Here is a 15,049-nt window from a genome sequence, read left to right as displayed (position 1 = left end):
GAGGCTTGAAAACAAAGCTCAAAAATACTAGTTTAAAAAAAAAAAAAAAAATCAGAGAAGGAATTGTCAGTACTGAAGTTATGAATTAGTTATACACTTGTCAGCGTATATTTTCTTCAGCATTGTCGAAAATCAAGAAGTTGACAGGAGAAAGATGCAGTTTGAGATGCACGAGCAGTAATAAGCTGTTAGAGGACAGTGACTGCAGTCTGTAGAGAGGAAAATAAAATCATAACAGCACCTGTGGACCTGTATGAATGCCAAGTGATTAAATGCCAGGAATGAGGAATAATTTTGTTTATATAGTCTTGCATTTAAAGAAGTGGACCAACTAAAAGTTGTTTCTGTTTGAGATTTCAGAACTCAAAGGTTGCTATGCTTACAATGCTTTTCAAGGGAGAGCTTTTACGCAGGAGGAAAATGAAAGTGCTTCTTGGGAAAGAGGAAGTAAGCACTTATAAATAGCGCTTACCATGCAATTGCAGAAAGGCAAAACAAATTACCCTTCTGATTTATGACAACTGGAATATACCGCTTTTTCTACTGTGTCTTTAACAGGCACAGAGCTCAATAGTTCTGAGAGGTTATTTCTCCCACTGATGTTACAGAGGTTGCACACGTGGTTAGGGCTGATGCATAACACTTTTCTGCTTTGCCAGCACTCTGATACTAATGGGATGCAGGAACATGTTTCTGTAAAATGCTAACATGGGAAGCTGAAGGCCTTTAGTTTACATCATCCTTCATGTGATTAAATCTGTTGTAACATTTTTAGCTTAGTAGTATCCACTAGATTTATGCTTGCTTGAAGATTCTTACCCAAGTCTTTCATTTGGCTTTCCTTGTAACAAAGAGGGGAATATGTGTCTTGTGTCATAAGTATAAAGGACAATAACTGCTATGTATAAGAAATTAATTTGGTGATTAACTTTATGATTAATTTTAGTTTCAAATAAATAAAAGATGTGAAGAATATTGCTTTTAAGAGAAATGATAGTTCAGAACTCACTGAGTATCATGAAACTCTCCCAAGGAGCATGTTTAGGTGGTTTTAGAGACTAAATTGACTTTAAAATAGTGTTCATAATAAGGATGAAGGGAAATTTTACTTCAGCAGCATTTAACCGCTAGTTGTGTAACTGTGGTTATGAATTAAATTAAGTTGTAATATTTAATAGTACTGGTTACAGATGGATAAACTTTCTCGATGGCAGATTAATATTCAACTGTTTGTGACTGATAGTGGTCTAAAACTAATGTTTAATTACTGAAATTATCAATTCATTTAAACATTTTAGTTAAGTATTTAAAATGTGTGTTTGTGGTTGTTTTTTTTTATGCCCATCTCTATCAATTTAACAAAATGGTTGTGTCATGTATTGATGTGAACTGAATGTGTTTTCTTTTATTTATTACATTCCATTTGCAGCTTTGGAATTAATCTCTGATTTCTGTGTTTTTTACTGCAGCTGCCTTTTTTAATGCTACTGATTCCAACTGAAGTTAGTAAGAAGCAGCATGTTGTGGTTATATTCACTCAAACAGTGTCACTGCTGTTGCACAGTGCTATATAGCATGTTGTTGCAGTGGCATGTTTCCAGCAGGGTACTGAGTAATGTGGAAGTTGGCCTCTTGTTTAACTATACAGAGTGGTGATGTGCTGGAACAGGCTGCCCAGATTGGCTGTGGATGCTTCATTCCTTGAGATGTTCAAGGCCAGGTTGGATAGGACCCTGGGCAGCCTGGTTGAGTACCAGATCTGGAGGTTGGTGGCCCTGTCTGTGGCAGGATGGTTGGAACTTCATGATTCTTAGTGTCCCTTCCAACCCAAGCCATTCTATGATTCTCAGATGTCACTTGTTGTTCTTTGTTTAAAACTGTTAATTCAGAATGAACTTGTGGAGGAATTTTTTTTTTTTCAAGTCATAACATGAACATTTCTAATTGTAATAAATGGGAGCATTCATTTTGGAAATTCATCTGTTAGGATAGGAGTGTGTCAAATGTGTTATTAGAATTATGAAACTTTCTTAAGTTGTCCTTCAGAGAGGAGGAGATGTAACAAGAATCTGCACTGCTTAGTCCATTAAAGACAAGCAGACTTCTTAATCAGCTTAGCATTTATTTTATTACAGGTAGTGCTGTATCCAACATCCAACAGCTCCAAGTCCCCTGATTTGCACAAAATGATCGTTCCCAAAAACAGCCAGGACAGTGACTTGAAAATCAAATTGGCCGTGAGAATGGATAAACCACCTCACATGAAGCACTGTGGGTAAGTATCTGTTTTCTGTCAGGTTGTATTCTACTGTTTTGCCTTATTGTGCCTGTGCTTAACTATGTGTAGCAGCAACATAAAGTTTGTAAAACAGTGTAAGCATGTACAGCAGTTATTAGTGTGACACTGTGTTGTTTTATGTGTGAAGTTTATAATAGTCAGGAATAGCATCCAATTGAAATGTTCAGTGAGATGTCAGGGTTGCTGACGATCTAATTGACACACAGAGCTAAAAACACTGTCAATTACAAACTGGTTTTAAATATTACAGTTTATAGCACTTTGGAAAAGCCAAAGTTATTATTTAAGAATTTTTTTTTTTCCATTACAATATGTTTAATCATACATTGCCATGTAGTGGTGTTTGCAATGCTATCTTCTACTATTTTCTTCCTCTGTCTGCTCTACTGTCTTTCTTTTGACTTGAATTGATGTGAATGTACCAGTTTAAGGATGTTTTCCTGCCTAGCTCTGAAATTAAATGCAATAGATTATTTGTAAAAACATCTCCATAGGCAATTGCTACCATCATTCCTCATCCTGGCTGCAAAAGGAGGTGAGGTTGCCCACAGTAAGCAAGGCTGTGTCTTGTGTCATAAAGCAATCAACAGGGTTGCTTTCCATTCTTCTAACTTCTGAGTTAAGCAGGTGTAAAAACACGGAGCTGGAAGGGATTATAGAATCATAGAATGTCTTGGGTTGGAAGGGATCTTAAAAATCATCTGATTCCAACTGCCCTGCCATGGGAAGGTTGTCACACACCAGCTTAGGCTGCCCAGGACCCCATCAATCCTGACCTTGGATATCTGCAGGGATGGGGCAACCACATCTTCTCTGGGCAACCAACTGAAGCAGTGAGTGCTGCTGAGGTGACGTAGTGTTGCTGTGTTCTTCAATAGCCTGTCAAACAGTATACACAGTGCTCGGATACAGGGATTGATTCCAGGCTCTAATGCCTTTAAATCCTTCTACCCATCCACAATGTGTCAGATATCTTCACAGGGTGTTGTAACAGGCAAATGAGTAATTTGAGATTGGTTCTGCTGAGGAAATTGATTAACCCTTGTTTAATTTAAAGGTTTACATAATTTACTGAAATTAATAGAGCAACAATAACTAAAATTAGTAAAGCAGTAACATAAAACAAAGCACTGCCTCAACAGTACAAATAATACACATCAGATGCATTTAGCTTGCACATAACCTGGCATGGTGGTGTGCTCTATTCCACAGCTACCTCAGGGAGGTTGTGCTCCCATGCACCTTTCCCACAGGTAATTGTGGGAAGTCCCTGCATTTGATCAGGCCATTGATAATGCTGGAGTCGTGCTGCTCACAGACCAAATTAGGGCATAACATGCAGCTTTTTAGACTTGTGCTCCAGGTTTCTCCACAGAAATTCACCCAGTTGGGGGCTGTTCTGGGGTCTCCACAGGGTTTTCCTCACCATCCAGTTTGCTTTTCCATACTAGTTTATGTCTGTAGTTTACTTGTCTGAAAATTACAAGGGTTCCCTGGTCAAATATTATTTTCAAGGATTTAACTCAATTATTATCCTTTTCATCTGCTGTTTCTAGTTACTGCCTCATGTTGCCTTTGAACACTAGTCTCCTGGCACAGTTTACTTCTTGATTTCTACTATAGGGTCACTGTTTTCATTATTCTCTGGGCAAAAAAATGGTTTTTAATCTTTCATCTGGCGAAGTCTATGCACCAAGGGAGGCACGTATGGGCTCCTCCACCATAAACATACATGAAATGAAATAATAAAATGTTGATGATGCCTCTATTGGCCACTGAAAGAGTTAATGAAATACTGATAGCACTGAAATACTGATGAAAGCATTGGAGTTTCAGTGAGAGTGAGGAAGAGGGTATTTATGTGGAGGGAAACAGAAACCTTCAGTATTAGGAAAGGCAGACACCCAGGCACTCTCACAGCTTTTGTTTGGCTTCCTGTTTGAGTAAATATGTTTGCTGTATTTTTGAAAGGGATTTCTGTCCAATTCATCACACAGATTAAATCTGTTCAGGTTCAGAACTGATAGAGCATTGTATCAGAAACTCTCATTTATGCAGAAGCTGGAAAACATGCACTGAATGAAGGACTGCATTACAGGGCACAAAGAAATGTGTTGTGCTGAAGGTAGCTGAAAGATGCCAGGAAGAACTACTTTTTATTCCTGTCTGAGGAAGACAGAGGAACCTTTTCCACCTGTAGTAGCTGGTGGTATGCAGTTCATTTCCTGTGCTCAGTTTGGTAAGCTGGAATCTGACTTCACAGAGGTGCACAGAATATACAGAATAGCTGAAATCAGTGGAAGTAGAGCTGTAAATATACGTACAGATAAAATTTTGGGTGATTTGCTTTGGTTAAAGTGAGAATAATAGCACTTTCCAGTGCTTACTTCAGGGTAAGTCTAAGGGAGAAGCGGGATGGAAGCCATTGTGCTCCCTCAGGACCAGAGCTTGCATTCTGCCAGGCAGTGTTTGCTCTGCAGCCCTCTGCTGAACCTACACAAGGCAGAAAAGCAAATAACTCCATTTTTCTCTCTAAATCAGCATTTCCATAACATGCGAGGAAACAGGCCATGAGAGAAAATGAATTCTTGAAGAGCTGGAATGCATCCCTGCTATCCTGAATAGTGAAAAGGGCTGGGAGTTTGTTTTGTTTCATTTCACATTAGTATGTAGTCACATATTTATGCACTGTTTCATAGTGTACTAAAAAGGGGGAAAACTGCCCTTTTGCAATTTTATTGTGTTGGAGTTGTATTTTACAGCCATAATAACAGGCTTTTAATGCCATTAGTATGCTTATCCCTCATGAGTTCCAATTTCTTCAAAACCATCTCATGCTTTATCTTTGCCCAGTCTTTGAACTAGGTAACTTTTATGACCTCTGTAGTGCTGAGCTTACAAGCAAACGTAGAAGGTTTGTCACTGTCTAGTTGGAGAAAAAGGCAATCTGTTGCTGTTCAGCAATGCCTTTCAGCTGGAAACTCAAAAATTATTCAAAATTGAATTTAAATCTTACTGCAGACAACTGCAGAAAGAGGGATTTTATTAAACTAATTTTATTAAACTAAGGATTAAAATAAATGGTAATAAGAGCCCTCTTTGTCAGATACAATAGCTACTCTCAAATATTTCAGATTCCTCAATGTCAATAAAGCCCACAGGCCCATGCTAATTATGGGTTTACTGTATTATTCCTTGGGAAATGTTTCTCCTGTTTAAACTGAATTTAGTTATTGACAGGGGAGACATGCTGAAAGTCTTCAAACCCCATCTTGTTTTTGTTCTTCAAGAATATTCATTTTTACAAATTATGCTGTCTTGTAGCTAAATTGAGTTTTTAAATTCACTGGTTATATTCTGTGACTGCAGTGCCTTACGAACATGTTCCCTCTTTAAATTTCTATATTCATGAGAACTAATTATATTTCAAATAATTTCATAGACTTGGGATTTTTTTCAGTACAAGCCAAAACCTTGCTAAGAGCAAGAAATAAAGGCTACTTGTGTGCTTCTTACTTCATAATATTACTATTTATTTCTGACTATTTTTTTTTTTTTTTTAGAATTCTTGCATGAAGGGCTCTCATAGTGTGAAAGAACCTGAAGGATCCATAGCAATCATTTTCTATTTAAACCCTGACAATAGATCAGAAAGGGTAGCATGCGCAGCTAGAATATTCTGCGTAATGACAAGGTAAATGTCACTCATTAATGAGAAATTGCAGAACAGGTTTGAGTATGGGCAATTCGTGATGCTTCGGATTCCTTTCTCATTGTTCATAATGTATTCTTATAGAATTCAGTAACCTTTCTCAGGTTTAAAATGCAGAGTATATTCAAGAGACATTTTTTTATCTTCTGTATTATACAACAATAGAAATATTTATATCCATGTCTTCCACTGCAGTCTCAAATCTAAAACAAATCATCAAAGGAAATAAAAAATGTGGCCTAAAACTTTGTTATATAAAAAGCTAAAAGCCCGTTTATTCCTGTCAAGCTACAATAGCAGAGCTGGGGAGCATTTGCTTCAGAAGGGCTCACTTGGCTCTCCTTAACTCATAATTAGGGTTGAAAACCCAGGTTAGACCAGTTAACCCACTCAAGATATGTTTTACTGTAAATGCATTTTTCTAATGTAAAGTACCTTTGCATATCCCTGTGAGTGTTATTTTTAAGAGTATCATGTTGGTTGCGCTGTCTGTTAGCGTAGCCTAGTGGTTACTGAGAGGTACTTGCTTTCAAACTGGAAATGCAAGATGAATTCTGATATTTTAATCTCATAGCTTTCTTTTTTTTTTTTTTTTTTATTAGTCATGTTTAATAATATAACTGAAAGAGTGAAATAAAAAAATGATGTTAAATGAAATTCTTACCAATTGAACAGCCTATCCAAGACAATATTACAAGATAATAATATTTACTTTTGACTCCCAAAGTAAATTGCGTAAGCATAGCTCTTGTCCAGAACATTCTCTAAGATTAAATGGCAAAACTCATCCCTATGTATTCTGCTTTATGACATGTTGCATTTGGAATTGTTCATAGAATCACAGAGTGGCTGAAATGGGAAAGGACATCTGAGTCCATCTAGCCCAACTCCTGCTCCAGCAGGGACTCCCAGAGCTGGGTTCCTGCGTCCATATCCAGGCAACTTCTGAAGATTTGCACAGCCTCTCTGGGTAGTCTGTGCTGGTGCTTGGTCACCCACGCAGTAAAGAACTGCCTCCTGTGTGATAGCTCATGCCTGTTGACTCTTGTCCTGGCACTGGGCACTACTGAAAAGTGTCTGACACTGGCCCATTTGCACCCTTCTTTTAGGTACTTACACATATTGATGAGATTCTCCTGAACCTCCTCCAGGCTGAATGGGTCCAGATCTCTATGCCTCCCCTCTTAAGAGATGCTTCAGTCTCCTTACCACCTTCATGGCCCCTTGTTGGACTCTCCAGTAACTCTATGTCTCGCTTGTACTCTCTTGTTGTCTTCTCTCTTTTCAGCAGAGTAGTTATTTTTGTCAACTTTTATTTGAACTTATACTCTTCAAAATTGTGTAGTTATTTTTGAAGTTATTTTTTCCTCTCAAATTGTTTCTAGTAGTGTAGGTTTATTTCAAGAATACAAGGATCACCATCAACTTTAAAAACATTTTAAGTTTTTCACCTGTTGTACCTGAGGGTGACTGAAATATTCTTAGGAGAGTGTTTATGAACAATAAATACAGCTCCTTGTGCTTGTATTACTAAAGTCACATTTCCCCTGCTGTTGCTGTAGTGTTACATCTAAAGAATATCTGTTGGATTATGGCCATGGATAACAGTCTTCCAAAATGCAAAATTAGAGATTAAGTAACTTTCTCCTCATTTTTTGTAACACTTTTCACCTACTGATAGAGGAGTCCACTGGAGTAGAAGGCAGGTGTTCATTTGACAATTAATAGGTAAACAGAGGTTTAAACAGATGTTTTATTAAGAAAGATTATCATGATGGGAAGATGATCTATAAATGGAAATGCTCACTGATGCTGAAGGCTTGCAGTAAACTCCATGAAGGAACAATCTCCAGAGAAAGAGATCCTTCCTCAGTGGCAGTCAGCCCTTAAATCTAGGGATCTAGGAGAGGTGGAGCCAAGCTCCACCCCTTACGGTACCACAGCTGAATTACCTTCACCTGTGCTCTCACAGCTGACTCATTGCTTGCCTCAGGTGGTCAGTCAGAGGTTCAGGCTGTGATCAACAGTTTCCCATACAATAGGTATCATAAACTCTATTTTAAAGATGAGTAAGATGAAGCACAGGACTGCATAGCAATCCCCCAAGGTGATTCAGTGACAGCGCTGAGCATAACATTAGGATCTGCTGCCTCCTCTGTTGTTGCACAGCTGTAGTCACCAGGACAAACTGTCATATCTACTAGCCAGCTCCTAAGTCAGCTGAGGAGAGCTACACAGACTCTGAAGTCAGCCAGAATGATATATTGCCAGATGTTATGCGTTGTCTGGGCAAACTCTGATTCAGGCCTGGGCTACTTTGACAGATAAAGATGGCAAGAATGCAGTCATACTTCTCAGCATGTGCAGCATGGTCTCTGCTGCAAACGGGCCTTTGTGTTGTAATACAGTGAATTCATGTCTGCTTTCAGACCTTCCTCTGTGCACAGACATACAGCAGAATAATTCTGAATATTTTTCTTTATCTTTGTGGAAATAATTAGATGGAGACTGGCCTACAGCTAAGGTAACATCTTGGGTTAAGTTAGAAGCAGTAGGTATCAAATTCTTTCAAAGAGAAGAAAACTTTTGGGAAGCTTTATGTATCAAACATTAAAAAAAAAAAAAAAAAAAAACATTTCTAATATATTTTTATGCATGATAATATGTACCACAGGTATATTAAATTACTACCAGTTTCTGTTAGATAAAAACAGTAACTTTCTACTTTAGTTTACAGCAGTTACCAAAAGTGCTTTTCTCATTAGCAAAGTTTGCAACTTTTTCTCACATCTGGTTGAAACCATAAAGTAAGTCTGTTAGCACCATCTAGCTTTCTGTTTGCTGCTATTACACTTTTGCTTCCAGTCTGAAAGAGGGAAGCAGAGCCCTGACTTCAGCTGCTACTGCAGAGAGCAGGGCTCTCGCCATCCTGTGGCAGAAGTCTCAGTTTTTAGTTTATGAACGTTAAGCCTGGGAAGTTTAAGCAAAGTAACATGTAGGAACTGTTGAGCTTGTTTGGATTTTACAAGTCTTTACATCACATCAGATAATTTGGAATCCTTTCCTCACTTTAGCCTGAAGTATAAGTAGTTAGCCTGTATCAGAGTACTTAGAGTTCTCTCAGAAGCAGCCCTATATGGAACAGTACCTTGATGGGATGGTTTCTGAAAACAAAGGCATTGGCTTTAGGGGAAGAAAAAAAAGAAAGAAAGGACACTGCTTGTGAGTCCTCTCTGTGTATTGAGTTCAGGGGTATAGATTATGCGTAGCTACTCAAGTGGCTTTTAAAATCTGTTTCTTTTACAAAAAACTTAGAGTACTTTGATAGATAGTAAGGCAATTTATCTACAGATAGCCACGAGCTTAGAGAGATATCATCTTCACTTTTAGTGATATTTATTTCTAGTTGCAAATACTAATAAGTAGCATTGTGTATGCACATGAGCTCTTATAAAGATCTGTGAGAATTTCAAGTAATCCGTGTGATGATTTTTTTGCCTATGCTGATGGTAGTTTACAGTTTCCAGCATGGTAGTTACAGTCCTTCAGCGTATACAGATGCTGCAGTTTGGGAGCAGAGATTCTTGATTTGTATTTCTTAACATCTGTAACTTTGCTCTATTTTGTTCTTAGTACTTGCTTATCATAAGAATGTTAGATCTATGAGAAGGGGTATATCAATTTTCATTATGATTTCAATTACAATTTCTGGTAGAATTACTCCCTAATTCGTTTCAAATATGTTTAGGAGTTAAATATGTTTACAGATATCTGACAGAAATTGCCCACTGACACAAGCAGTGCCAAGTCTTCCAGTGTTGTAAGATGAGCTATAATCCATACACAAAGTGGAATTTAGGAAAATACCTTTGTGCCTCTACTGAAAAGGTAATTCCTCTGCTACTCATTTCTGACATGAGAGTAAAGGTTGATTGCCAATAGAGAACCTTGGTCTGTCTTCACCTGAGTCTCAATTTCTTAATTGTAAAACCAAGAAGGTTCATAGCCTGTGGTTATGTCAGATTTTGGCTTATGAAATCTCATTTTAACATGTTGAAACACTGCAGGACATACTGTATTTCTTCCAGTCTGCTGCATGAGCCCATCGTGGGATTCAAGTGTGTATGCAAGTCATCTGGCTCTAGGCAAAATTAAGTCACTTTCTTTTAGCTATGATTTTATAGTGTACCCAGCTTGTCCTGTCTCTCTCATTGCTGGTAAATGGCATAGTGTGTTGTTTTAGTTTGTGATTGGTGACAAAATTAGAGCCCTAGTTAATGTAAAAACCTCTTTCTGTAGTGTGTGTGGTTCTCAGGAGTTTTTTATACCCTAAGACGCTGACTGTAAGGAAGATGAACAAAAGCAGGCAAATCTTAAGGGTTTTCTCTAGTAAAGACATATCCAGAAAAAAGTATAGAGCTGCTGTTGTTTTTCCTTTATCTAAACAAAATATTTCAGACCATGTGAGGATGTCTATATGGGGATTTAGTGGTGTTATTTTCTATACCAAGATCACCAGCACCATCAGTATTGCCTGTCATGATATATTGGCTTAAGGAGATGCATGTAGTGTTTAGTCTGGGGAAAAGGAAGCTGAAGGGAGACCTTATTGCTCTCTTACAGTATGTGAAAGATGGTTACAGTGAGAGTGGGGCAAGTCTCTTCTCATTGGTGACAGGTGACAAGACGAGGGGAAATGGCCTCAAGTTGTGCCAAGGTAAGTTTAGGTTGGACGTTAGGAAACACTTCTTTACAGAAAGGGTGGTTAAGCACTGGAATAGGCTCCCCAGAGAGGTGGTTGAGTCACCATCCCTGAATGTGTTTAAGAGCCATTTGGATGTGGTGCTCAGTGATGATTTAGCAGAGGGTTGTTAGAGTACTAGGCTGAGGTTGGACTTGATGATCTTTGAAGTCTTTTCCAACCTGAGTAATTCTATGATTTTTATTTTTTTTATTTTTTTTTTTTAAATAAGACTTGAGCTATTTACTTAGGAAGAGGAAACTGCCTTTCATTGCAACTGTAATGTGTAATGTGATGGTTGTTGACACCAGAGATCCAAGACCAAAACACTAATGATCATAGAATTATGAATATGCCCTTATGTGAGAGAAATCTTTTTTTCATATTTCATAGAATAGAATCATAGAATTACCAAGGTTAGAAAAGACCTAAAAGATCATCCAGTCCAACCATTCGTGTATTACCAATAGCTCCCACTAAACCATGTCCCTCAACACAGCATCCAGTCATCCAGTCTTTCCCTGAACACCCCCAGGGTTGGTGACTCCACCACCTCCCTGGGCAGTCCATTCCAGTGCCTGACCACCCTTTCTGAGAAGTAATATTTCCTAATTTTTTTTGGATGATCTTCAAAAGAACCAGCGAGTTGAAATAAAGGTCTTCAGACCCAATAGCCACAGGGCAGCCTGTACCTCACTGTGCGTAAGTTTTTACTTCTGTTATCAGAATAAATTATCTTCTGCAACATCCAGCACGAGATATAAAAGGGGATATTCCCCCTTTTTTTCTTTGGAAAATGAGAAACAAACACAATAATTTAAAAATAAAGCAGTGACTTTTCAGTCCAGTGGAAATATTGGTCAATATTCCATCCATAATTAATAAGCAATTTGAAGTTGATTTCAAATAGCAGTCAGTGGTGTATATTTTTTTTCTCTTTAGTCAGAAGGTCAAAAATGTTATTCCTGTTGCTATAATTATCTTCTATTTCTTGCTAAATTCTGACAAACTCGTACTCAATTTTATTTTCATAAGGCCATTGAGCATATTCATACTAAGGTAGCAATTTCCTACATATCTTATAAGCAGCAAGATGGAATGGCTTGATTTTAATTTTACCAGTGTATGAATGCTTTATTATTATCATTCCAGTCTGCCTCTGAGCAGTATTTTCTGTTATGCTATTTTGCATTGTGATAAATGCTAGTATTTTATTGTGACAAATGAATATCAGCATTTTGCCACAGAGAAAAGTGCTAATGTGCCTTCATTTACATTATTTTAATATAGTACAATTCTGAAAAATCAATTGGCCGTAGTCAGTTTCTTGATAAAAATGAAAATTGGACTTCATGGAAAATGACACGTTAAAGTTACATTAGTGATTGATTGGATAATGATGACGGGTTAATGTGAAATTACTATGGAAGGAAGAAGCAAAAGTGTTTATCCTACTACTAGATCCTTAGAGAGCAGATTATAGCTATGAACCTGATTTTTAGTTCTTCCCACAGTAATTGCTTCTGAGGAGGCATGGGAAATCTTGAAGACCTTAATGATATGCCACTGCCACTTTAATTGCTGAGAAAAGCCAAAAGAATCCTAATTGCCAAGAGAAGCATTACTAATTAAGGTGTCATTCTTCATTCATTCCATAGTAATTAATCTGAAATATTTGTAAAAGCTGAGATATAAATTTAGATCCAAACTCACTTACCTTAACCACAACATACTTTATGTGAAGAAGATATACGGGTTAAGCAAGGTTAATAGTAAAAAAAAGAAAAAAAGAAAAAAAAAAAAGAAGAAAAAAACCCTTAAAGTATATTTCTTCTTTAAAAAAAATAATAATAATCTTTTTTTTTTCCTTGTAACTTTATAAAGCATAACATAAAATAATGAAGAACAGATTTAAAAACTTACATTTACATCATGATTCTACAGTCTTTTAAAAATGAGTTGGAAGGGGGCTTTAAAGGTCATCCAGTCTGATTCTGATTCCCCTGCAGTGAATAGGGCCATCCACAGATAGATCAGGTTGCTCAGACCCTCTTCAGCCTGAATGTCTCCAGTGATGGAGTTTCCACTGCATTTCTGGGTAACCTGTTCCAGTGCCTCATCACTGTAGAATGCCTTTCCCTTATATCCAACCCAAATATACCTCCTTTTGGTTTGAAACCATTTCTCCTTGTCCTATCACCGTGGATCCTGCGTGTATGGCAGATCCTGCTTTGATTCACTACTGCAAAATGCCTTCCTAACCTTGTGGAATAATTGATTGGAGTAAGCTGACTGTGTTGGCAGTGATTCAGTTTCTGTGCACTGGGTTTTTGTACCATGTTACCTCCTAAGCATTCTTTAAAGCTGTTGTGTCTCAGGTTCTCTGGATCATAAACTCTTCTTCTTTGGGCTTGGCTTGTCTCTGGAGGTTTACCTCTATGCTGTGCTCAGACCAAAAGCCTGATTTCTGATTCCTTACTTAAATAAATTAGACTGCACCATCACAGCATAAGAGACTGATTGACTGAGTACTTTAGGTTGGACATAAGCAAAAAGTCTTCCACAGTAAGAATGGTGAGGAGCTGAAACAGATTGGCCAGAGAGGTGGTGGAAACCCTGTCCTTGGAGGCAGTGACACCCTGCAAAGCTGCTGTTGATACCCATGTCAAGATGCTGCATGACTGCCCATTTTGTCAGTGTCCAGTGCCACAATCTTCACCAGCTCTGAAGTGGAAGAGACTGAAAGGTTTACATTTCTCCTAGCAGAGATCCTGCTGCTATGCAAGTTCAATCCTGAAAATACATGAAATAAATATTCCTGTGAAACTTTGTGCTTGTAAATCACAGAATCATAGGGGTTGGAAAGGACCATTGGAGACAATCAAGTCCAGACTCCTGCTAAAGGAGGTTCCCTACAGTTGGTTACACAGGAAAGTGTCTGGGTGGGTTTTTGTATATGTCTGCCTGTTATTTAAAATGAATAAAATAGTGCTTAAATTTCCCTGCTTAATAACCTATACAAAATTACATTTGGTATAACATATTACATATTTGAGTATTTAGTTTGCGTTGTAAGTGTTATCTTATTTGGCCATCAAAATTCCTTCTGAAAGTTGTCTGGAAACTTCCCTTACGTTCATGAGTCTGTAGCCATGAAGGTACTTGCAAGAATGTCTAAACAATATGATTATTTTCCCAGACTGCAATACCAAATACCATTGAAAATTACTGAAATAATGATCTTAGAGTATTTTTATGTGGCTTCATTCTTGATTCTACAAATCAGCACAGCTCAGGTCAGGTTAGAGATGCGGTTAGTTATTAGCTTTTCTTACCCAGTGGTCTGACTGACTTCTTGGTATCCCACGCTACTCTGTGACATAGAATTTAAGAGTTATTTCCACCTAACATACACTGACGTTACATATGGTCTGGCATGGCTGAGCATTGTTTCTCTTCAGAGAGTGCCAGTACCATTAAGGGGCATGCCACCTGCCTGTGTTATGTCCTTATGTCATTTGCATTATCCATCTGTTACTTGCATGAAGACAGTATTCACCTAATTTTTGTCCGTGTTAGGGTTTGTGATACTTAAAGGTAGAACTTTTTTAAAAACCTCAATTTTAATATGTTTATTTCTCTACAATACTATAATTTCAGTGACTATGGAAGGACAGAATTATAGGGATTGGCAGATACCTCTGGTCCAACACACTGCTAAAGCAGATTCCCTGTAGTAATTTGCATAGGAAAGTGTGAAGGCTGGTCTTGAATATCTGAAGAGAAGGAGACTACAACTTCTCTGAGCAGTGTGTGCTAGTGCTCCATCACACTTAAAGAAATTCTTCATGTTTGTATTGAACTGTGTTCCACTTTGTGCCCATTAACCTTTGTTGTGTCACTGGGCACTGCTAAAAAGAATTTGGCCCCATTCATTATGCATTTATAAGTTTATCCTCTCAGTCTTCTCCAGGCTGAACAGCCCCAGGTCTCTCAGCCTTTCCTCATAAGGGAGGTTCCTCAGGCCCCTCCTCATCTTTGTGGCACTCTGCTGGTCTCTCCCTAGAAGTTCCTTTCCTTTCTTGAAATGAGGAACAGTTTACTGAACTGGACACAGTACTCCAGATGTTGCCTCACTGGTGTAGAGCAGAGGTGAAAGATTACTTCTCTCAACCTGCAGGCCACATTCTTTTGTCTATGCATTCCTGTTACAGTTTTGCATTTGTTTCTGACCTAGCAGTAGAGCATCCATGGCAGCACACTACCATTGTTTTGTCCAAGTAATGTATTTATCACA

General features: G+C 38.0%; 1 protein-coding gene across 14 annotated transcripts in view; it reads left to right on the top strand.

Moving 5' to 3' along the window:
* The window catches only part of CADPS2 (calcium dependent secretion activator 2), a 279,319-nt gene that overhangs the window by 151,923 nt on the left and 112,347 nt on the right, over positions 1-15,049 (top strand). For all 14 annotated transcript variants that reach the window (XM_032442782.1, XM_015852971.2, XM_015852964.2 and 11 more), the window contains exon 8: positions 2,136-2,275. In XM_032442782.1, coding sequence (XP_032298673.1) covers positions 2,136-2,275 — 140 coding nt within the window. The remainder of the gene's footprint in view (positions 1-2,135; positions 2,276-15,049) is intronic.

This window comes from Coturnix japonica, chromosome 1, assembly GCF_001577835.2.
Source record: "Coturnix japonica isolate 7356 chromosome 1, Coturnix japonica 2.1, whole genome shotgun sequence".
Lineage (NCBI taxonomy): Eukaryota > Metazoa > Chordata > Aves > Galliformes > Phasianidae > Coturnix > Coturnix japonica.
Note: the sequence above shows the minus strand (reverse complement) of the source record. Positions and strands in the feature narration are given on the sequence as shown.